At 46.0% G+C, this 21,357-nt stretch overlaps 4 protein-coding genes and 1 non-coding gene across 5 annotated transcripts; 4 read left to right on the top strand and 1 right to left on the bottom strand.

Moving 5' to 3' along the window:
- The first annotated feature begins 2,311 nt into the window (after nucleotides 1–2,311).
- On the top strand, nucleotides 2,312–10,102 carry LOC100835888 (DNA (cytosine-5)-methyltransferase 1A). The gene is made up of 12 exons (XM_003559258.4): nucleotides 2,312–2,384; nucleotides 3,522–4,992; nucleotides 5,173–6,652; nucleotides 6,795–6,959; nucleotides 7,072–7,264; nucleotides 7,343–7,454; nucleotides 7,540–7,687; nucleotides 7,777–7,974; nucleotides 8,064–8,342; nucleotides 8,425–8,586; nucleotides 8,697–8,915; nucleotides 9,266–10,102. Exons 1-12 carry the CDS (start codon nucleotides 2,351–2,353, stop codon nucleotides 9,395–9,397), a joined length of 4,593 nt encoding a protein of 1,530 aa, XP_003559306.3. The 5' UTR covers nucleotides 2,312–2,350; the 3' UTR covers nucleotides 9,398–10,102.
- LOC100843388 (PRA1 family protein E) lies at nucleotides 9,984–11,119 on the bottom strand. The gene has a single exon (XM_010230021.3). It carries the CDS (start codon nucleotides 11,080–11,082, stop codon nucleotides 10,225–10,227), a length of 858 nt encoding a protein of 285 aa, XP_010228323.2. The 5' UTR covers nucleotides 11,083–11,119; the 3' UTR covers nucleotides 9,984–10,224.
- Nucleotides 11,120–12,356: 1,237 nt separating this feature from the next.
- Nucleotides 12,357–15,037, top strand: LOC100840457 (pre-mRNA-splicing factor syf2). Its single transcript, XM_014899436.2, has 6 exons — nucleotides 12,357–12,411; nucleotides 12,549–12,849; nucleotides 13,076–13,251; nucleotides 13,348–13,588; nucleotides 14,325–14,461; nucleotides 14,565–15,037. The coding sequence occupies exons 2-6, from the start codon at nucleotides 12,603–12,605 to the stop codon at nucleotides 14,790–14,792; spliced, it is 1,029 nt and encodes a 342-aa protein (XP_014754922.1). The 5' UTR covers nucleotides 12,357–12,411; nucleotides 12,549–12,602; the 3' UTR covers nucleotides 14,793–15,037.
- A 1,076-nt stretch (nucleotides 15,038–16,113) lies between these two features.
- LOC112270274 lies at nucleotides 16,114–16,310 on the top strand. Its single transcript, XR_002962669.1, has one exon. It is a non-coding gene; the product is annotated as a U2 spliceosomal RNA (small nuclear RNA).
- Nucleotides 16,311–16,999: 689 nt separating this feature from the next.
- LOC100835580 (protein WRKY1) lies at nucleotides 17,000–20,020 on the top strand. The gene is made up of 3 exons (XM_014896561.2): nucleotides 17,000–18,767; nucleotides 18,852–18,977; nucleotides 19,611–20,020. Exons 1-3 carry the CDS (start codon nucleotides 17,872–17,874, stop codon nucleotides 19,768–19,770), a joined length of 1,182 nt encoding a protein of 393 aa, XP_014752047.1. The 5' UTR covers nucleotides 17,000–17,871; the 3' UTR covers nucleotides 19,771–20,020.
- The last annotated feature ends 1,337 nt before the right edge of the window (nucleotides 20,021–21,357 follow it).

The raw sequence follows: 21,357 nt of genomic DNA, 5'->3' as shown, positions 1-21,357 counted from the left end.
ATCGCGAGATACTTTGTTTCCAGAACAACACAATCGAATTCATGCTTCGGTCATAGAGAGCCAAAGATTATACAAACCACAACTCCACTATGAGTCTACGACACACCCACGACAAAAAAAAGTTACACTGGGACACGTTTTTGTAAGCATGTCATCAGACGAGCGCAACCAGCTACATAGGTTCTATGTGAATATGTCGGTCAATCATCAAGGAAAGGGCACATAATGTATTAGGAGTAATATATGCAATTTCAGGTGGCTGTAATTTTTTTACAAATTAGCAAACTGAGAATTAGCAAAACCGGAAAGAAACGCCAAGAGTTTTCACTTTTGGAAAGAAAGTCACCGATTTCAATTTTGACGATTCATTCGCCAGCCCAGCCGTGAAAATAGCGCTCCCGCCTGAAGGGACCCGCCCACCGGCCGGCCCCAAAACTCAAAACCCCCGCGCTATATAGCCCTCCCCTCCGCTTCCTTCCCCCTCATTAAACCCCAACCCCATTCCCACTCCGCGACATCGCTAACGCGTCTACGCCTCTAGTAGTAGACATCCTAGCCTCACGAGACCCATTCCCACCGAGCACGCGCCGCCTCGTGGCTCGCCGGCCGTCGGAGGAAGCCCTGCGCGCTCCTCCTCGATCGCTCGCTCGCGGCCTGCCTGGGTAATCGCGCCTCGCGCGCTTCCTTCCGAGTTCCCGTCTATTCGCTCGTTTTGATTGCTTTGAGTTTGAGTATGATGTTTTTTTTCTGGAGAGATCTGGATTTCTGGCGAGGGTTTTGCCTCTCCGGCCGTAGCGTGGCTGTTTTGCTTGATTTTGCCGATCGCGTCGTGGAGTGTTCCCTTTCCACGCCACGCGATTTGGCCCCCAAATCGTTTGGTCGAGGATTTTTAGCTCCGTGGTGCAGCTGGGTTAGATAGATACTTCGCCGATGATCGTGTCCTAGGGGGTACTCCTCGAGCATGGGCTTCGTCGCGTTCTGCCGGCGACTCGCCTCGCCTCGTGCCTGGTTCCCCGTCGTGGTTTTTCGACCTAGCTTGCTTTGCGCACCTATGTTCCTCTGACGCTCGCTCTCCCGATCGAGATTTGTCGGGGCATCGCGTCGGATGGTTGATAGCCCATAGATCGGGCAGGAATCGTGTGTCTTTTCGTTTGATGTGTTGCTTAATTTTATCAATGGAGCCGTGCAGGCAGGTCGCATCGGCGCCTCTTGCTATTCTCGTCGGTCCATCTGCTCTTGCTTCGCCCCGGCATGCCGACCGCTTTGTGCATATGCGCGCGGCGCAACGGCGCGTGTTCCGGGCTGTTGTGCTTTTCTGTTCGATTTCTCATGGCATCGCTTTTTGTATCGGGATCTGTATTTGCATCGCTACGCATTTTGCGGATTTAATTGTTTTTTTTTCACTCCCTCGCGTTTCGCCGTCTAATTAGGATGCTTGTCTGAAGGTTTGTTCCGTGGTTTTGTTGCGCAGGAGTCTCAAATTCGCTGATAGATCTGTGAGAGTCTGCAGATTGCAGCCGGCGAGGTAACTATGCCCCTCATCTGCTGTTGATAAATTAGGAACTTAATTGTTGTAGACTAGCGAATTATCACGCGGAATCAAATTATGGGCTATTCTCTTGTCATCTGTGGACTGTGGTTGTTGCACCGTAGCAACGTTGAGTGCCTTCGTTTGGGCCACCGTCCTTCGTTTTCTATGGGGAGGAGACTAGGTGCCTTTTGCCAAGTAGCAACCTTTTTTTTGTATGTCGACGTGGATCAAAACGTGAGTTGTATTAGAATAAGAACGCCGAAATGGCACAAGAGCTACACAGTCACCGAGGTGGAGTGAACCAAATCTGAGCAAAAGATCCATTAAAAAACCAAGAAAAAGAATATATTAGAAAACAGAAGGTACTAGTAACTAGTACTACGTAGGAGCAAACCTATGGAGCTAGGGGTGCAATCGGGAGGCCGGCATGCAGGGGGCAGGGCTCGAAGCTCCGTGGTGTCTGACAAGTTGGCACTTGCAGCGCTGTTGTTGTGTCTTGGCAAAGTAGAGCTGAAGAATTTGTTGAGCTTAGCTAGTTGCGAATAATGTGTTCCTGAATAGTTGCATCTGATAATTTTTACTGCACCCAATGTGACCGGAGTAGTTTTTTGTTTGGCAATGTGTTAATGAATTTTGCTTATCTGATCGGAGCAACACCCAAGTTCGCTGTTTCCCTGTGTCTATGAACTAGGTTCTTGTTTGGCAATGTGTTAATGAATCTTGCTTTCGTGATCTAACTGCTAGGTGTTCGATTTTGCAGCTTGATCCTGCATTTATCTGAACTTCTAGCTTGGCTACCTGGTTCTGAAGAGGGGAGTTATGGAAAAAGTTCCACATACTGCTGTTACTACAGGTCCTGTTTACCTTGCAATTTATTTTTGCTAAAAAATATTTTACAATGGAGATGCTAGTTCTTGTAACATTGCACTTCTCCATATTGTCAAACTAAACAGAAAGTTACTAATATGTTTTGTGAATATATCTGCGATGTTATATACAAGGCCATGAATTGAGACACTATTATTGTTTTTTTAATGCATACAATTTTTGTTTATTGATACATTTGCCATCTTAGGCATTTCATCCATTAAATATTTACAAGGCCACCAAAAACTACTCCCTCCATTCCATAATATGAACTAAAGCCATGACAAGAATTATGGAATGGCGGGAGTAGAACTTTTGCTATCATGAATTCATGAAAGTTGGCCAGAGCAAATAGATGCGGTGGATGATCAAAGAATAATCTGTCAAGTTTAGTTTTCAGCTGTTGGACTCTATAAAGTATAAATCATCGAAGTAAAATATGTAAAAACTTGACCAACAGGCACTTGCATCTGTCAGTTTTAGTTAGAAGAAACAACTGTGGGCATTCCTCGTGGAGGCCAGGCCTCAAACCCGGATAGGCTGAGCGCACAATTGTGCCTCTAGCCAATTGAGTGATGCTCATTTCTCAAAGTAAATAAATGTAAATGGCTAGCTAATATAAGTCCTGAGAGGAGTTCAGAAAGTTTAGATAAGGGGATCCCAAATCCTATATATTGTGTTGTGCCACTCATTAGGTAATTCAACAACTAGTAACCAACATGTGTTATAGGATATATTGGACAAGTTGTGTTGCCCTTGTGGGTACTTCCATTCATTCACGACCTTCCACAAAAGTGTAGGCTATTAGTGAATAACAGCATACCTTTTCTGATTCATACGTTAGCCACATCCAGATTTGATTAGGCATAGCATTTGACTCAGCATGAGTTTTGGGTTCAATGCTGAATCTAGATTTGGGCTGTTTCTTTCTACATGTTCATATTGATAATAATTGGAGTAATAAATATTGGTGTTGCTTTGGTCCAGCCAGCAACGTGTTATCCACCTTTCTTTTTTTTCGTCTTTCGTCCATTTATATTTTATGTATGTGCTTCATCTGATCTGTACATAATTGCTTCATGTTCAGTTCTCTCAATGTGTCCAGCACTTTTGTGGCTTTCAGGAACAAAGAGGCGCAGAGCAAAGCCTCGCGAGATGGCTGATGAGTCCATCGAAGATGACAGACTGGAGACTGAATTTGCCAATGATAAGAAAGAAAGCAATGGTGCCACTGAAAATGGTGATAGGCCTATTGCCCACAAGAGACGAAAGAGGGCAGCTGCCTGTTCTAATTTCAAGGAGAAGGCATTTGACTTGTCTGAAGATGATTCCCTCGTGGCAATCAAGGAAAGTCGGGTTGAAGAGGAAATAGGGGCTGTTAGATTGACAAAGACAGGACCTGAAGATAAGAAATCTTGCCGAAAACTCATTGATTTCATCTTGCATGATGAAAATGGTAACGCACAACCTTTTGAAATGTCTCATAGTGATGGCATATCCATAACAGCTCTTGTCATGCCCTTGGATGATAATATGGAAAAGGACCGTGAAAAGGGAATACGATGTTTAAGATTTGGGCCAATCAAGAACTGGGCAATTTCTGGCTATAAACAAGGCACTGCGGCAATTTGGCTCTCAACAGAGCTAGCTGATTACAAATGTGTGAAGCCAGCAAGCGGTTACAGGTCTTATTTCGACCACTTCAGTAGGAAGGCTGATGTCTGTGTTGAAGTGTACAAAAAGTTAGCTAGGTCAGTTGGTGGAAATCTGCAGCTGGGCCTGGAAGAATTGCTTGCTAGTGTTGTCCGCTCCATTAATTCCAATAGAAGTTTTAATGGGACAGTGAACAAGGACTTTGTGATCTCCATTGGTGAGTTCATATACAACCAGCTTAGTGGGTTAGATAATACATCAGACAAGGATGACGAGACACTGTCCGAGCTGCCAGTTCTTGTTGCACTGAGAAATGAATGTACATCTCGAATAGAATTCAACAAGTTGCCAGGTATGACATCAAGTGAAACTCTGAAGATCAAGGATGGGCAGTGTAAGGAGGAGGTGACCAGGAATGAGGATGAAGACGAAAAATTAGCAAGGCTATTGCATGAAGAGGAAGAGTGGAAGCTGATGAAGCAGAGAAGCAAGCGTCAAGCTTCAAAGAAAAATGTCTACATCAAAATTAGTGAAACTGAGATTGCCAATGACTACCCACTGCCAGCATACTATAAACCATATAGTCTAGAAATGGATGAGTATATGTTTGATAGTGATATGGGCATGTTTTCGGATGATGTGCCAGTAAGAATACTCAACAATTGGGCTCTATATAATTCAGATTCCAGACTCATTTCTCTGGAGCTCATCCCTATGAAATCAGGTGCAGAAAATGATATAGTGATCTTTGGATCTGGTTTTATGAGAGAAGATGATGGTAGTTTCTTCTCAACAGCCGAACCAACACAATTATCTTCTTCCTCGAGTAAATCTGACCAGGAAGATCAAGGAGTTCCAATTTATCTGAGTCCAATCAAGGAATGGGTTATAGAATTTGGTGGTTCAATGATCTGCATATCCATTCGAACTGACATAGCTTGGTAAATAATCTTGCCGCTCTATTTCATTCTGTAATATAAACATGCCTGTTCAATGCCAGCTCTTTAAACAATAGCTTTCCATAAATAGGATCTTATGTCTTGAAATTTGTGCTTTATTTTATGCATGGAATCTTGCAATTTCTATCCATTAAACCTCGATAACAGTTTTAATTTTTCCAGGTACAAATTGCACCAGCCATTAAAGCAATATGCGCCATGGTGTGACACTGTGCTGAAAACAGCAAGATTGGCTGTTAGCGTTATCACCCTTTTAAAGGGACAAAGCCGTGCTTCAAAGCTTGGTTTTGCCGATGTTATTAAGAAAGTAGCAGAATTTGAGAGTGGACACCCGGCATTTATTTCATCGAATGCAACACTTGTTGAAAGATATGTTGTGGTGCATGGACAGATAATACTTCAGCAGTTTGCAAATTATCCAGATCCATCTATTCGACGGAGTGCCTTTGTCACAGGCCTTACTGCAAAGATGGAAGACAGACGGCACATAAAGTTGGTGATGAAGAAAAAATCTCAACCAACCAGGGGGGAGAATCTGAACCCAAGTGCAAATATTGGCCCAATAATAAGAAGGAAGCTTATGCGTGCAACAACTACAAGGTTAATTAGCAAGATATGGGGTGATTACTATGCCACCCATTTCCCAGAGGATTCGAAGGAGGGAGCCGAGGATGAACCGAAGGAAATTGAGGAGGAACAAGAAGAAAATGAAGAAGATGCTGAAGAGGAGGTTAAAGTTGAAGAGGAACATGTACTGAGTACCCCACCATCAGCACGGTCTAGAAAGTCATCATCAAATAATTGTAAAGAAATTGAATGGGAAGGTCAAACAGTTGGAAAAACACGGTCTGGAGATGATCTATACAAATGTGCCAGAGTTCGAGAACTCAATATTTCTGTTGGTGGGGCGGTCAAATTAGAAGATGATTCAGAAGATGCCCTCATGTGTTTTGTTGAGTACATGTATGAGAAACAGGATGGTACGCACATGATTCATGGAAGAATTCTGCAAAAAGGTTCACAGACTGTCCTTGGCAATGCTGCAAATGAACAAGAGGTTTTTGTTACTAATGATTGTTTAGAATTTGAAATAGGTGACATCAAAGAGTTGGTGAGTGTCAATGTGCAGTTGATTCCTCGGGGCCACAAGTACAGAAAAGAGAATCTACAAGCTAATAGGATTGAGAGGGCCAAGGCAGAGGAGAGGAAGAAGAAAGGTTTGCCGATGGAATATATTTGCAAAAGCTTATATTGTCCTGAGAAAGGTGCCTTTTTCTCCCTACCTTATGATAAACTGGGTACTGGAACTGGCATCTGCAGTTCTTGTCAGCAGAGAGAAGCAGTTGGTGATGAATTCAAAATACTATCGGAGACCACATTTGTCTTCAAGAATTCTACATACGCTGTTCATGACTTTCTGTATGTAAGGCCTGAGTTTTTCTCCCGAGTTGACGGTCATGAGACCTACAAAGCTGGAAGAAATGTAGGTCTAAAGCCTTATGTGGTATGCCATTTGCATAGTATCAATGCTCCTGCTGGATCTAAGAAAGTTAATCCAGAATCAACAAAAGTTAGTGTAAGAAGGCTTTACAGGCCTGATGATATTTCATCAGCTAGAGCTTACTCTTCAGACATCAGAGAGGTTAGCCACTTTCCCTTATTTAGGGTCTAATATTCACGGCATCATTGTTGATGCATACCCCCAATACCATCATACCCATGTGATTCCAACGTAAAATTTTGTACCATTGGTCGTTAATGTTTGTGCTTGTCGTTTGATCCAGGTATACTACAGTGAAGATATGCTGAGTGTGCCTGTGGCGATGATAGAAGGAAAATGTGAGGTTACAACAAAGAACAACCTTCCAGATTCAAATCTTCCAGTAGTGGTTGATCATGTCTTCTACTGTGAATATTTATATGATCCTGATACTGGAGCTCTCAAGCAGGTCAGCTATTGCCAAATTCTGCTTTTGGTTCTCCAATACTTTTGCCCTTTTTCAATGAGAAACTTCTTCAGATAGTTGTTAAGCTCATCTTGTCTTGCTGATCTTAAACCAGCTACAGTCCAATGTTAAACTCATGACAATAGCAAGGAAGGCACCTACTTCAAAAAAGAATAAAGGAAAGCAGATTTGTGACAGTGATCAAGCTGGTTCAGATAAACAGAAGGCTGCAGCATCAGAGAACAGTCTTGCAACCCTTGACATTTTTGCCGGCTGTGGAGGCTTGTCTGAAGGGTTGCAGCTATCTGGTAATGTATTTTCCATGTACATGTTGGTAGACAGAACACCTTGGCCTCCACATACATGCTGATCATTTGGTTTTGCAGGTGCATCACATACAAAATGGGCAATTGAATATGAAGAACCTGCTGGGCAAGCATTTGGTGAAAATCATCCAGAAGCTGCAGTCTTTGTGGAGAACTGCAATGTGATTCTGAAGTATGAAATCCATTTTTCCGTTTGTGTACTTAATATATTACTCCTGTATATCCAACTCATTTTTTGTGACTATTGGCCGTTGAAGGGCAATAATGGATAAGTGTGATGATACTGATGATTGCATCTCGACTTCGGAGGCTTCTGAGCAAGCAGCTAAACTTTCAGATGAGAAAATTAAGAATCTCCCTGTGCCGGGTGAAGTAGAATTCATCAATGGTGGCCCTCCATGCCAGGTCAGTTGTTTCACCTATATAGCATTGAAATATTTTATGCTTCCTTCAATCTTACACTGCTGCTTGACTCTCTGTGCATCCTTTATTAGGGGTTTTCTGGGATGAACAGATTCAATCAAAGTCCATGGAGTAAAGTTCAGTGCGAGATGATTTTAGCATTTCTGTCCTTCGCAGAGTATTTTCGTCCTAGATTCTTCCTTTTGGAAAATGTTAGGAACTTTGTTTCATTCAACAAAGGCCAGACCTTCAGACTAACACTGGCATCACTGCTGGAGATGGGATATCAGGTGCTTGACACTTCTTCTTCTGTGCTTGCCCTTGTGTTATAGCATTTCCTTCATTTCCATAGGTTCTAAACTTGTCGACCTGTTTTTAGGTTCGATTTGGAATTTTAGAGGCAGGGGCTTACGGTGTTGCGCAGTCAAGGAAAAGGGCATTCATCTGGGCTGCTGCACCTGGAGAGACTCTTCCTGATTGGCCTGAACCGATGCATGTCTTTGCTAGCCCTGAGCTGAAAATCACTCTACCAGACGGCAAATACTATGCAGCTGCCAAGAGCACAGCTGGAGGTGCTCCTTTCCGCTCAATAACAGTTAGGGATACAATTGGAGATCTACCACCGGTAGAGAATGGTGCCAGCAAACCAACAATACAGGTACATGTCACATCATCCCTGCTTCATTTCCTTCTGTCAATGTCCTTGATCTGTACCAGCTGAATTGACTCCTAAAATGCAGTACGGAAGCGAACCCATCTCTTGGTTCCAGAAGAAGATCAGGGGCGATGTGCTTTCCCTTAATGACCAAATATCTAAAGAGATGAATGAACTGAATCTCATAAGGTGCAAGCACATCCCAAAGCGCCCAGGCTGTGACTGGCATGACCTCCCAGATGAGAAGGTAGCATTCTGCCATAGTGCCATATAATTCACTCTGCTGTCAAGGAAAAATAAATCCTGCTTTCTCCTTGGTAACCATGAGATCTGGCTAATTCTCTTATGTGGACACAGGTGAAGCTGTCCTCAGGGCAAATGGTGGAGTTGATACCTTGGTGCTTGCCCAACACAGCCAAGAGGCACAATCAGTGGAAAGGTCTGTACGGGAGATTGGATTGGGAGGGCAATTTCCCCACATCAGTGACAGATCCCCAGCCAATGGGCAAGGTCGGCATGTGCTTCCACCCTGATCAGGACAGGATCATCACTGTTCGAGAATGTGCCCGGTCCCAGGCAAAGTTCTTTACCCTCGCACATATACCTATCGACATAGATTAGCTGATTCTTTTTCTAAGAAAAAAAAACTGCTGCATATACTGTACATATACGCCCATTGGTGCCCTGACAGTTACACTTGACTAAAAATGAAGTGTAGGTTGAGCTATTTAAACACAATAAGATAACCATGGTAGTACTAGTCTTGTGCCAGTTTAAGCACGATTCCCTTGTTCATTGTTCGGCTGAACCTCCAGATCAAGCACAGGTAGATCAGAATCTAGTGCAGAATGCCATGAATCGAATTTGTTGCTATCCTGAATATTTCTTATCCAATCCCATGACATGACATGAATATGCGCGTGCAGGGCTTCCTTGATGGATACCGTTTCGCTGGCAACATCCAGAGCAAACACAGGCAGATTGGGAATGCTGTACCTCCTCCCCTTGCCTACGCGCTAGGGAGGAAACTCAAGCAAGCCATCAATGCCAGGAATTGAGTGGCTTTAACTGCATGATACTCCAAGATTCCAAGTGGCCCAAGCAGGCTCCAAGACCGAGTGGCGGTTAATTTAGATTTGAGCCTTGTATATTCTGAGAGAAGTTGACTCAAATTATTATAGGCTGGTCACATGAATTGCCTTTTGTGCATCTGATGGAAGGAGGATTAGCACCACCAGTATGTTGGTGGATACAAAATTTTAGAGCATTCTCTTAGCATTGGGGTATAATCTTTTGTAAACAGCAACAATAATGTGATAGCAAAAGAGTTAAATGATTATAAGAATGAATGCAGTTTTTTCCTGTTCTTACAACTTTACAAGTGAGGATTAGCACCATCAAGTCAATGACCGTCTTCCAAAATTGTGAAGAGAAAATGTTAGTAACAATCTACCTTTTGTTATCATCACATGAACTCTGCTCTGGAGATTGCTTGCCACTTGATCTCTTTCATGGTTGTTACACTTTCACAAGAATCTCCTTTGTCCACCTGTTTGTGTCTTCATACATAGTAAGATGCATTGAATTTTACTGGTATTTCAAAATTACTTTGGAGAGTTCATTTGGACTTGCCTGCACCTTGGAGAGCTTACAAAAAATTCCCTTGCAAAATCACCTTCAAATCATCACAACCAGCTTACAAAATTCACTTTAAACAACCAAGCATGCTACAAACAAATCGAAATTCTCCACAAAAGGGAAAACCGAATTCTATACACGACATTCAAACTACACAAAAAGGATAAAAAAAGAAGAGAATTGCATCTTCCAAGAACAGATCAGGACCGTGGCAAGAATCCTCTCAAGAACACACTCCAGTGCCTCCTCATCTAGGGAGCGTGCTGTAGCCATAGGTGCTCCCCGTGAAGGAGGAGACGGCGCCCTCGAAGGCGTCCCTCTCGTCGAGGTACACGTTCATGCGGAACGCGGCGTGCACGCCGATGACGGCGGAGGCGAGCACGAGGGAGACGAGCAGGTTGAGCCCGGCGCGGGTGAGCGCGACGGCGAGCACGGTGGCGGCGGCGAGGAGCGCGAGGACGAGGCGGTCGTCTACCTCGCGGCGGAGGCAGACGACCGGGTCGTCGTCGGCGCGGCCGAAGTAGAGCGCGAGCCAGGCGACGAAGAGGGCGAGGAAGGCGAGCATGGAGCGCGGGCGGTAGAGGAGGCCGAGGAAGACGAGCAGCAGCGCGGCGAGCGCGTAGTTGGCGCGGAAGTAGGCGAGGTTCCGCCGCGCCCTGGCCCGCGCCTCGCCGCAGCTCTCCGGGCGCGAGAAGGCCGTCAAGTCCAGCACCTCCCGCCACGCCCGCGGCCGCCCCACCGCGGCCGCCGTCGCGCTCACCCGCGCGCGGGAGAAGAAGGCCACCCCGGCCTCCGCCGCGGTCGCCGCCGGCGACGAAGACGAGGGCGCCGCCGCCTCGCCGTTCCCGTCCGCGCTCGCCGGCGCCGCCATCGGCCCCAGCACCGGCGGGGGGGAGGCCGGGACCGCGCCGTAGCGCGACCAGGAGGCGGTGGAGGAGGACATGGCGAGCGAGCGAGCGAGCGAACGAACCCTAGGGGAGCTGGATCGTGGGCGGCGGGATCGGACGCTGTTGCTGGGTTGGCTTTCGATTCGATCGGGTTTTGTCGAGTGGATCTGGCTGGAGGAAAGAGAGAAAGAGAAAGAAAAAGGGAAGGCGGAAAGCATGAGTTTGGGGATTTTTAAGACCCTGACGGGCTAATTCGCGGGCTTATTTAATTATTCCGGGTTCCACATGTAGCGACTTGTTGCGAGGTCGGCAGATCAAATCGAGCGGCTGAAAATGGCTTCCCCGCACAAATATTGCACTGCTGCTACTCGATATACTCAGTCCCACATTTAGTGACTCCAATTTACTCCATGAATGTATCTATACACAAAATATGTCTAGATACATGTAATATTTCGTCACTTAATATGGAACGGAGTGAGTAGTTAACACCGTGTTAATGCGATGTACCTTGTATTTACCGATTGCATAGTAATTAGTTATAAAAATATGGGGATAACTACTTGAGATGTTGCCGGATTTCTGGTCGTCCTGCCGGCTCGCAATGTGGCTCCTTTGGATCGTCCAGCGGCTTCGGTGACGATTGGCATCTGCGAGTTTGGGCGGTCTTCTGCGGATGTGCTTTTTTGACGGAGTGGCCATGACAAAAGTCGAGCTTTGGCTTCGGCTGTGGCCAACGATGGCGACGCCCATGTTTTTTTCTTGAAGGCATCACTGTTTTTTTCCTTCTACTCTCTCTCTCCGCTGGCTGAACTCCGAATAAAACCCCAGGTCCATTGATGGATTAGGCGACGATGACGCTATCTGTGCCGCTTCTCTTCTTGCTGAGATTGCTTTTGGAGTTCGGACCTGTCGTGGGACCTGGGTTTATTGGTGACCAGTCTGCATAGTATCCATTAGCGACTTGTGTGGCAGCAACGGTGCAACGACGATGTTGACCATATGTTAGGTTGTGGCGATGGTTTTGGTAGTCGGTCCATCTGACATGTCCACTGGCCTTTCGAAATTGGCTTTGCTTCGTCATTGGGGAGTCCGAGTCGCCAACTCAGAACAATGATGGATGGTTACGATGACTTGGTGGAGATGATAAAAAGTCTGATAAGTTGACTGGACCATGCGGTTGGATATGACGTTGTAAAGAAGTCAAAAAATAAACAATTCATGAGCCGCGATCAAAAGATTAAAAAATAAGAAAACTATTTTTTTAGAATAAATAAATTGTTTACATCACATGAATTCCGTACCTATTTTCTTTTTGACCGGAGCTCATTTATCTCTCCTTTTTCTTTTCTTCTTCTTCTTCTTCTTCTTCTTCTTTTTTTTACACAACTTCCCTGACTCCCTCCGTCTGGCCCATCTCGCTGCCGAGCACCTCAGCCCCCTCGCTCCGTCGTTCGTCTTCCTCCCCGCGCGTGCGCCGCCACCCCTCCCCATCCCACCCAGCCCCCTAGCTCGTCTTCCTCCTCGCGCGAGCGCCTCCACCGCAGGTATCTATCTCTCCTTCGATTCTCTCGCTCCCGACAGTTTCTCCACCCATCACCCCACGAACGGATCCCGCCCTTTAGCCCCCCGTTTCATCTCCTTAATCTTCCCCAATTCGTAACTGAGACAAAAATCAAGGCAGGGCGGCAGCCCTACCTTGCCCTACTGGTTCCTCCGGCCGTGCGTGTGGAGCTAGATGGGGAAGGAGGAGGCGGCGGCGGGGAAGTCGCAGCCGGAGTGCATCAACTCATCGAACCCGTTCCATGAGTGCTCCGACTACTGCCTCCACCAGATCGCCGAGGCCAGGAGGCGCCTCGCCGAAGACCTCCCGGACTCGCGGCCCCCGGAGGAGCGCACCGTCCACCCTGACTGTATCAACGCCAACAACCCCTATCATGGCTGCTCCGAGTACTGCTTTAGGAACATTGCTGACGCCAAAGCTGGTATGCCCTTGCCTTTTGTTTCATTTGTAAGCTTGAATGTTATCAGAGCTGTTTATGTCAAGTTTTAAATAGCACGCTTTAGCAGCGATATTAGCGCCGTTGTAGAGTTTTATGCAGGGTGACACTAACTACATTAGCGCCGCTAATTGTGCCAAAACATTTTAAATGGTTTAGCGTGCTATTTAAAACTTTGGTTTATATCCTTACAACTTGCTTGACTTGTTAGCAATTGAGCGTGGGGAGCAAGAGCATCCTGCTGGAGGTTCTGGCAAATCAGACGGCACACTGGAGCAGGCTGATGGTGATGATGATTCCAGTCGGCAGGAGGACACCGGCGCAGATGACGGTTACCCGCAGATGACTGAAAAGCAGAAGAAATTGTTTGAGCTGCAGCTCAAGATGGTACGTTGAACTGGTGATTCTGTGCCCTTTATTTTGCTAGTGCAGCCGGTGCGTGTCCAGTCGAAAATTAACTCCTTTGTGTTGATGTACTGACAGAATGAAGCTAGGAAGGCGAATCAGCAGGCAATGGTTGCAGAGAAGAAGAGGATGGAGCCTCGTGGGGAGAGCAGAGGTGTTTCTAAGCAGAAGTGGTTAGATGACAGGAAGAAGAAGATTGGCAAGCTGCTCGATTCGAATGGCCTGGATATGTCCAAGTCTTACATGCTTGACACACAGGACATGGCAGAAGCAAAATACAAGAAGTGGGAGAAGGAACCCGCACCACATGGCTGGGATGGTGAGCTTGTCAGCTGACTTTATTCATTTAATTGGAGTGGAGTGATGGCTCACAGCTTGAGTGGAATATTGGCAAATCCATATTCCATGCACTCTTAATACTGCTATCCTGCTATCTCATGATGAACTGTCTGCATATTTGAACGTAATTTCAACTAGGTATTCAATGTTCATTGGATAATCACCTAGCTGTGTGCTAGTGATATCTAGTATCTTGCTCTATCCCCATCTAGTTCTAGTATAAGTTTGTTACTTAAGATTGATTTTAGTAATCATCCTGCTGTGTGTTACTGACCTTTGAGGCAGTGTTCCTTCTAAGCTAGAGAACAGACAGAATCAAAGAACTTAAGTAAAAGTACCTAATTTGTCCAATGGCTCTTTCAAGCCAACAAAGTAAACTGTATTTCCTAAAAGAACAGAAAAATGTTTGTATATACTATTGAGAAATTCTTCCTACGAGTATCATTTTACATACAACTTCCTACGTTGCATAGAAGTTTAGAGCTTTGCTTGTTAGTAACATTGAATGGCATGTACTGGCAGACTGCAGGCGGTGAGTAACATGATTAATTGTGATAAAGATAATGTTAGTATCATATATGTCGAAAGTTAAGTTAGGAGGGATCTGTGCTACAATAGTTGCAATTTACCATTTTAAAGAACGGTATACAAGCAGTGTAACATTCATCTTTTTGAAGTCTGATACATGTATCTGAATGAGGTTTTCGTACTTGCAGTTTTCAACCAGAAAACTTTGTATGATGCGTACAAAAAGCGGACCAAGAACATAGAGGTTGACATGGAGTCGTACAATAAAGCAAAAGAAACTGATCCTGAATTCTACCGTGACGCTTCTAGTCTTCAATATGGGAAGGTACTGCCATTACTCAACCTTTGGTAATCTTGTTTACGGTCCTTTTAGTTAGGAGCCTGGAGTTCTTGGCTCTTATTGATGCCTCGCCTTCTGCATTTCACAGGTGTCTAAGGTGGCGGAACCGAACATTGACAGAATGGTCAATGAACTCAAGGAGCGGGATGAGAAACGGAAATCGTTCAGCAGGAGGCGCAAGTTCAACGAAGACAAGGACATCGACTCCATCAACGACCGGAATGAGCACTTCAACAAGAAGATTGAGAGGGCCTTTGGCAAATACACGCTCGAGATCAAGAACAATCTGGAAAGAGGCACTGCCTTGCCAGATTAACATCCTTGTGCAGTTTTCTGGCGTTGGAGTTAACCAGTCAAGTAGCAGAGCGGACTGCTGTTTTTTCCCGTGGTTCTTTGCTTGTAACTTGTGGCCAACAATTTCCTCTGAAGTCTGAACTGGAAGAAAGTGAAACTTGGTTGTAATGTAATGATACGCCGAGATGGGTAGCATGTACAAACAGTTCTGTATGCAAATGAGCGTTTATCTCCAAGTTATACCATTACTTGCTCATTGTTTATCCACATCAATTTGTCCAATGGGCAGAGCAAGATCTGGAGGACACACAGGTACGGTTACAAAATTATTGTGCTATGTTTGAAGAGAGTTTTCCAAACTGTGTGTTGGCTCAAAAAGAATTACGTATAGCTGCTAGCTCTCTTATTATTATTAACTGTTTTTGTTAGCCCTGCGCACAGAGACGTTGGTCGGGCAGTTAGTAGGACGGTTGTAACGGAAGGAATTCTATTCACTAGACTAGAGATCAAACCCGAGTTCTGTAGTCCTGTGTGTTTCATGTAGACAAATGATCATTTACGAGATCCCCGATGACTAAATGCAGCGCTACCGCACATCCAGCCAACGCCCAAGGCAACCGTGCACACAGGACACAGCATGGGACCGGGACGCCAAACACAGCGGAACAGGTCTTCCGGTTCGACGGCAAGGAGATTGCGTACCCCACAGCCAGAGCGTCCACGTGCTCTGCTCGCGCCTGGCCGGACTTCACCCTTCCCTTCTTCCACGGATGCAAAATGAGCGACGAGGAGAGGACATGCATGCCGCGTGCCCGTTCCGATCGACCCGTTCTACAACACGACAGCGTGGGCAGCGATACCAAGCGCGTTGCGTGCGTAATCGAGAGCGTTTTGCCGACGGCCAGCGATTTGATTTTTGTGGGTGCTCGTCTGCCAGCTCGTACCTACTCTACTCGTTAGTCAGCTTGAGCTGTGCCATGGTCGGACGGCCAAGCCTGACGTCCAAACTAATGAACTTCTCTTTTTTTACAGCAATCCGGGAAAATCCTTATTAGGCCCAATAGCTTCGATTTCGTTTTTTTTCCTTTTCATTCACTCGAGGGCGTTTACGTTTTCATGTCCAGAATTTAGGTTTCTGCCTGTCCGCTTCCTAGTTGGGCCCGTTTGGTTCCCAAGCCCATTCAACCATCCAACCCATCAAATCCTCTGAACCACGACAAAAGCCCGCGACGTTTGTTTTCGAGGAGCGGCGGCTGCTCGTTTTAGTCCCACATCGCCTGGCGAAGCAGGATGGGAGGCGCGGCTACGATATAAGAGAGAGGGGGTGGCCAGCGTTCCAAGGCATACCTTTCTCGGCCTTTTGGCTAAGATCAAGTGTAGTATCTGTTCTTATCAGTTTAATATCTGATATGTGGGCCATGTGCCCACAACGATATTAAATTTATTTTTTGTGGGGGAGGGTCCACCACGGTAGCTTGCTGCTGGGGCCCTCACGTGTCGCCTGGGCGTTGCACTACTGCCCAGGCCAGGCGCACCCCAACCAAAACGAAATTACAATGTTCGCCATCTCAAGTATAGGAGGAAGATATAGGGTGGACAGAAGCCGTTGTTGAGTGCGGGCTGGGCCTGGATTAGGCCTTGTTGATGTTTGTTCCTTGAGTTCAAGCTAGGCATCTTCATTTTCGCCAGAAATATAATTCCGACTAAATATCGACATACACATGCGAGATTCGTACTATTTACGCACTGTAAAAAAGACGAGAGATCGACTGGAGAGCGGACGGCAAAATTGTTGATCTCTAAATTCATAAATGCCATCTTTTTGCACAAATTTCTCTCGACGGTAGCAATACTTGCAGCATGTTGCATATCATGGAAAAAAATCTTCGCAAAAATCCAGCAAAATAGGAATTGTCCTTGGATTGTGATTGTCTAGTGTGTGTTTTTAAAACGATCGTCTGGTGTTTATTTGATCAAAATTTGTCCTGTCTAGTGTTTATTTGATCAAAATTTGTCCTATAAGCATCACAATCAAAATTGGCTAATGGAGGCCGTAAGCAAAGCTTTGGAGAATGTCCAATGGAATAGTCAGTTAGTTATATACTTCAATACTTGAGATGACGGCTGGAGTTGATCGATTCCACTGAATAAAAATAGCTGAAATTTCCAGTGACTTCCTAATCATTGCCAAAAAAAGAAATAAATTGACTTTCTAATGTTGATCCATTCTGCCATGAGCTGGCCGAAGTAAAATACAACTGAAAGGCTTATCCAATTCTAGCCTTCACTAAGTTGCTCTATTTGTTTTCCTTCTAAAATAATGCTCTTCTAATCATACAGTTCTGTAGGCTTCTCATGGGCATACTGGAGATGCCTTTGTCAGGGAATTCAAGTGTTTACCAATCAATTACTCTTCTATCAGTGCATATTTCTTAATTGGCCATGTTAGAGAACAGATGAAAGAAAAAAAAACAAGCTGCAAAAGTTGACATGCCTGTAATAAAAATCCAAGTGAATAAGATAAATCGATTAGCATCCTGGCCGTCGATAGTGTCGACGGCTGTGATCATCGCTGCCCTCCTTGACTTTGCAAAAATTATACTCCCATAGTGCTCCACCTCTCACTCCCGGTTGGAATATTATACTCCCGAATTACTTCCTGCACAAGTGAAGCCCCCAAAATTAATGAGACAATGTCACATCTGATGGTCTGAATATGCTCTCCCTGTGTATAAAGTCGCAGCAAGATCTACCAACAACCTTTTCTTACGCCGGCCGCCATTGTTGCAAACTTTGTTCATTCATCCTTTTCTTTCCATCTCTCCTCTCTGCTTCAGCAGCAACCAAACCCCAATCTCACCAAGTTCCTGCATGTCTTTGCATGTTGAAACTGATACTCTTCTCCATCTTTTCATTTCGACCGATTCCATTTAATGCCGCCTATATAGTATGATCTGTTCATCTTCATCCTCCCAATCTAGAGCTCCTTGATTTTATTTCTTCCATTGCATGCACCATCAAGATTGCACTTGAATACAGCTTCATTCTTGTTGCCTTGTTGTTGGTGCAACTGTAAATAGATCCTTGGGGGTTCTTGATCCATGGAGGGCGTGGAGGAAGCCAACCGGGCGGCGGTGGGGAGCTGCAAGAAGCTCGTGGCTTCCCTCGCGCGCTCAGGCGGCGACCCCTTCCGACCCACGGCCGGCGGCGCCGAGACCGACGAGGCCGTCGCCATGTTCGGCAAGGTGGTCACCATCCTCAGCAACAGGGTCGGCCATGCCAGGGCCAGGGTCGGCGCCGGCCGCAAACGGAGCTCGCCGCCGCTCGATCCCAGCTGCCTCTTGGAGTATCACCCACCACCCCCCAATAATGGCTTCCGTGTCCATGGCCATGGAAGCTGCACTCCTGCTCCGCCGCCGCCGCCGCCGCCGGTGACGAGCAAGGATGTGCTGCCGGCGGCCGAAGTTGACTACAGGGCCATGTTCCTCGAGACGCCGCTCCTGGATTTGAACGGCTGCACTGCTACTGCTCCTGCTACAGCTACAGCTTCATCGTCCATAGTGGCCATGGCGGCCCCCGTGCAGCAGATCAACACCTCGAAATCCCCCGCCGTTACTACTAATCCTCCTCCTCTTCCTCCTTGCGCCACCAAAATCCAATTCCACCAGCATCTTAATCAGCAGCAGCAGCAGCAGCAGCAGGGGAAGAGAGTCCAGTTCGAGCAGCAGCAGAAGGCCGCTCCGGGCGGCGGCGGTGGCGAGAAGCAGCAGTTCCACATGGAGATGGCGCCGAGGAGCAAGGAGCCGGAGGTGATCAGCTTCAGCTTCGACAACAACTCGGCGTGCACCTCCTCGGCGTCCTTCTTCACCTCCATCAGCAGCCAGCTCATCTCCATGTCCGATGCCGCGGCGGCGCCGGCGCCCAGGACGAAGGCGGCGGGATGCGGCAAGAAGGGCGAGGTCGACGCCGACGGCAGATGCCACTGCCCCAAGAAGAAGTCAGTGCCGCATCAACTGATCGACTGCGCCATTGTTCTGGGGATTAATTAAGTTGATGTGATTGATTTTGGTTCTTGGTTCAGGAAGCCGAGGGAGAAGAGGGTGGTGAGGATGCCGGCGATCAGCGACAAGGTGGCGGATATACCGGCGGACAATTACTCCTGGAGGAAATACGGCCAGAAACCCATCAAAGGCTCTCCTCATCCAAGGTACTATCATCTACATGTACACATTTTTTGGTCGTTTCTTAAGTTGATAATTTTTAGTTAACCATTATGGTTCTCAACTTCTGCAAATTTCACTTGGAAGTTGAAACTGGTTTGGATCTACAGAAATCCCTGATATGAATATGCAAGCTATAATGATGTTGTACTAATGAGTATTGACTATGACTAGTGAAACCAAGGCTACAACAAAAAAATCCTGACGTGACAGGGTGTCCCTTTCCGGTCACTTCTGCCTAACGGGCTTCATCACGAAATTATTTGCACAAAGTTAGTAATCTTGCCAAAATAACTTTCAGCATAGTATTATCATTTCCAATTTCCATGGGTTCAAAACGGGGTGGTACATTGCACCCTGCTGGGTTACCAGCAGAAACCTCGTAAACTTTGATGGAACCGGACCTGCTCTGCCGGTGCCCAGAACCCTGTTATGGAACAGTAAAGTTGACATTTTTTTCTGAACTTTGATGGATGGAGGCAGTGAAGATTGAATCAAGAAGTCCTACTACTACTACTACTACTACTACTACTACTACTACTACTACTACTACTACTACTACTACTACTACTACTACTACTAATTCAGCTTTAACTTATTTGTTGGGGTTGTTTGTGCAGGGGATACTACAGGTGCAGCAGCATCAAGGACTGCCCGGCGAGGAAGCACGTGGAGCGCTGCCGCGGCGACGCCGGGATGCTCATCGTCACCTACGAGAACGACCACAACCACGCCCAGCCGCTCGACCTCTCCACGCTACCCTCAAATTCAGAAGCCTGAAGCTAATGCCATCACTGCCGATGCAAAGGCCAGAAGAAAGAAAGAACTCTGAATCTTCGCCATGGACAGAAAATGAGATGGGACTCTGGATGTATAGTTAGTGAGCACTTGATTGGGGTGCAATGCAATGCAACTATGGTGGATAAAATTCTCTGTGACTACTACTAGTACTAGTTAAGTTTTCCTTGTCGAAGTACTAGCTTTGTCTGTTTAATTATGGTGCAGAATTCATTCACGTGTTCACGGCTCATTCTCCTATCTGTCACATACTAGCATCTTGCCTAATGGTACTCCTACTTCGTTTTAGAGAATGAAGATATGGCTTAGAGCCTCTGCATCTGCGTCGTTTCTAATACAGATTGGCCCGCGTTTTGGTCCATGTTTGCGAGAAATGGAAAAAAAAAGAGAGAACACACCAACCATTGCATTATGTTTATTACAGAGGCTGAATGCGCATTTTTCGAGAAGAGGGTCAGAGATACTCTTTCTATTGCGAAATACACGTCAAATAGATTTGTGCACTTAGACCAGAACAACTCTCGTTTCTAGTGCCTGATCACTAATATCGGGTTAATAATAAATGAATGTGAGTAGTTATTGACCGGGTGTGGGTACCAGGAGAAAAATGAGGTGTGTTGTGAAACAAATGAGAAAAATCTATACACATTGTATTGTGGAATGGGGGAGTACAGTTCGTGCCCATCATTTCCGGTAAATTAACACGCAGTTAGTTACGCGTACATTATGGAACCCAACTGTGACTGTCAAATGCTTACAAAAATAAAAGTGTTGATTGTCAAGACGCACGTACGCTCCAGAGATCAAGGAAATATGATTCGTTCATATGTGGAGTACTAATCAATTGCAATTAACCAGCCACTCAGCCAGAACATGATACTACTACCTGCAGGCCTGCACCTGCTCATGGCAAATGGCCCTAAATCCAGCTGCCTCAACTAGAAATGGCGATCTAACTAATTGTTTGCCGCAACCGCAAAACTGAACCTTAATCAGCATCGCCTCTCCAACGAACTAACTGCAAACATTGACCCCAAAAATCTAATTAAACTGCACTTGCTTTTTTTGTTTTTCCAACTGAAACATGCAAGTGGCAGTAATATGGTTCTGACAACGCCACATGAAGCCGAAATCGACAGAATCATGGTGGCATTAAATGTGACCCGCACGAAGAGCGCCGGAGATTAGTGCCGCTAAGCATGTGCCATCTTGCTAATACTGCTGCAGCTGAATATTTTTCAGGGGAGATGGGGCTGGCCACCGGTTAAGTCCACCTGGCTTAGCCTGTTAGTAGCAAATGTTAATTGAGCCACCAAGTGCTGCTGCGCGTGTGCATGAGATGAGTCGATGAGATGCCGCTCGCGTACGTGCCAAAAATCTGGGTGAGATCTTTTTATCTGGAATAGAGATCATAAATCTGAGCTAGTGTCATGTGTACAGTATGTCAATCCTGTAGATGAGCACACAAAAATAGCAACTTGTTGCTGCATCTATGTCAAGATGGATGGCCTCTTACCCGCAAAAAAGAAGAAGATTGATGGCCTCTTAGCCTCTTAGGCTCCTATGATC

This window comes from Brachypodium distachyon, chromosome 1 (genome assembly GCF_000005505.3).
Source record: "Brachypodium distachyon strain Bd21 chromosome 1, Brachypodium_distachyon_v3.0, whole genome shotgun sequence".
Lineage (NCBI taxonomy): Eukaryota > Viridiplantae > Streptophyta > Magnoliopsida > Poales > Poaceae > Brachypodium > Brachypodium distachyon.
This window is presented reverse-complemented; position numbering and strand designations above follow the sequence as displayed.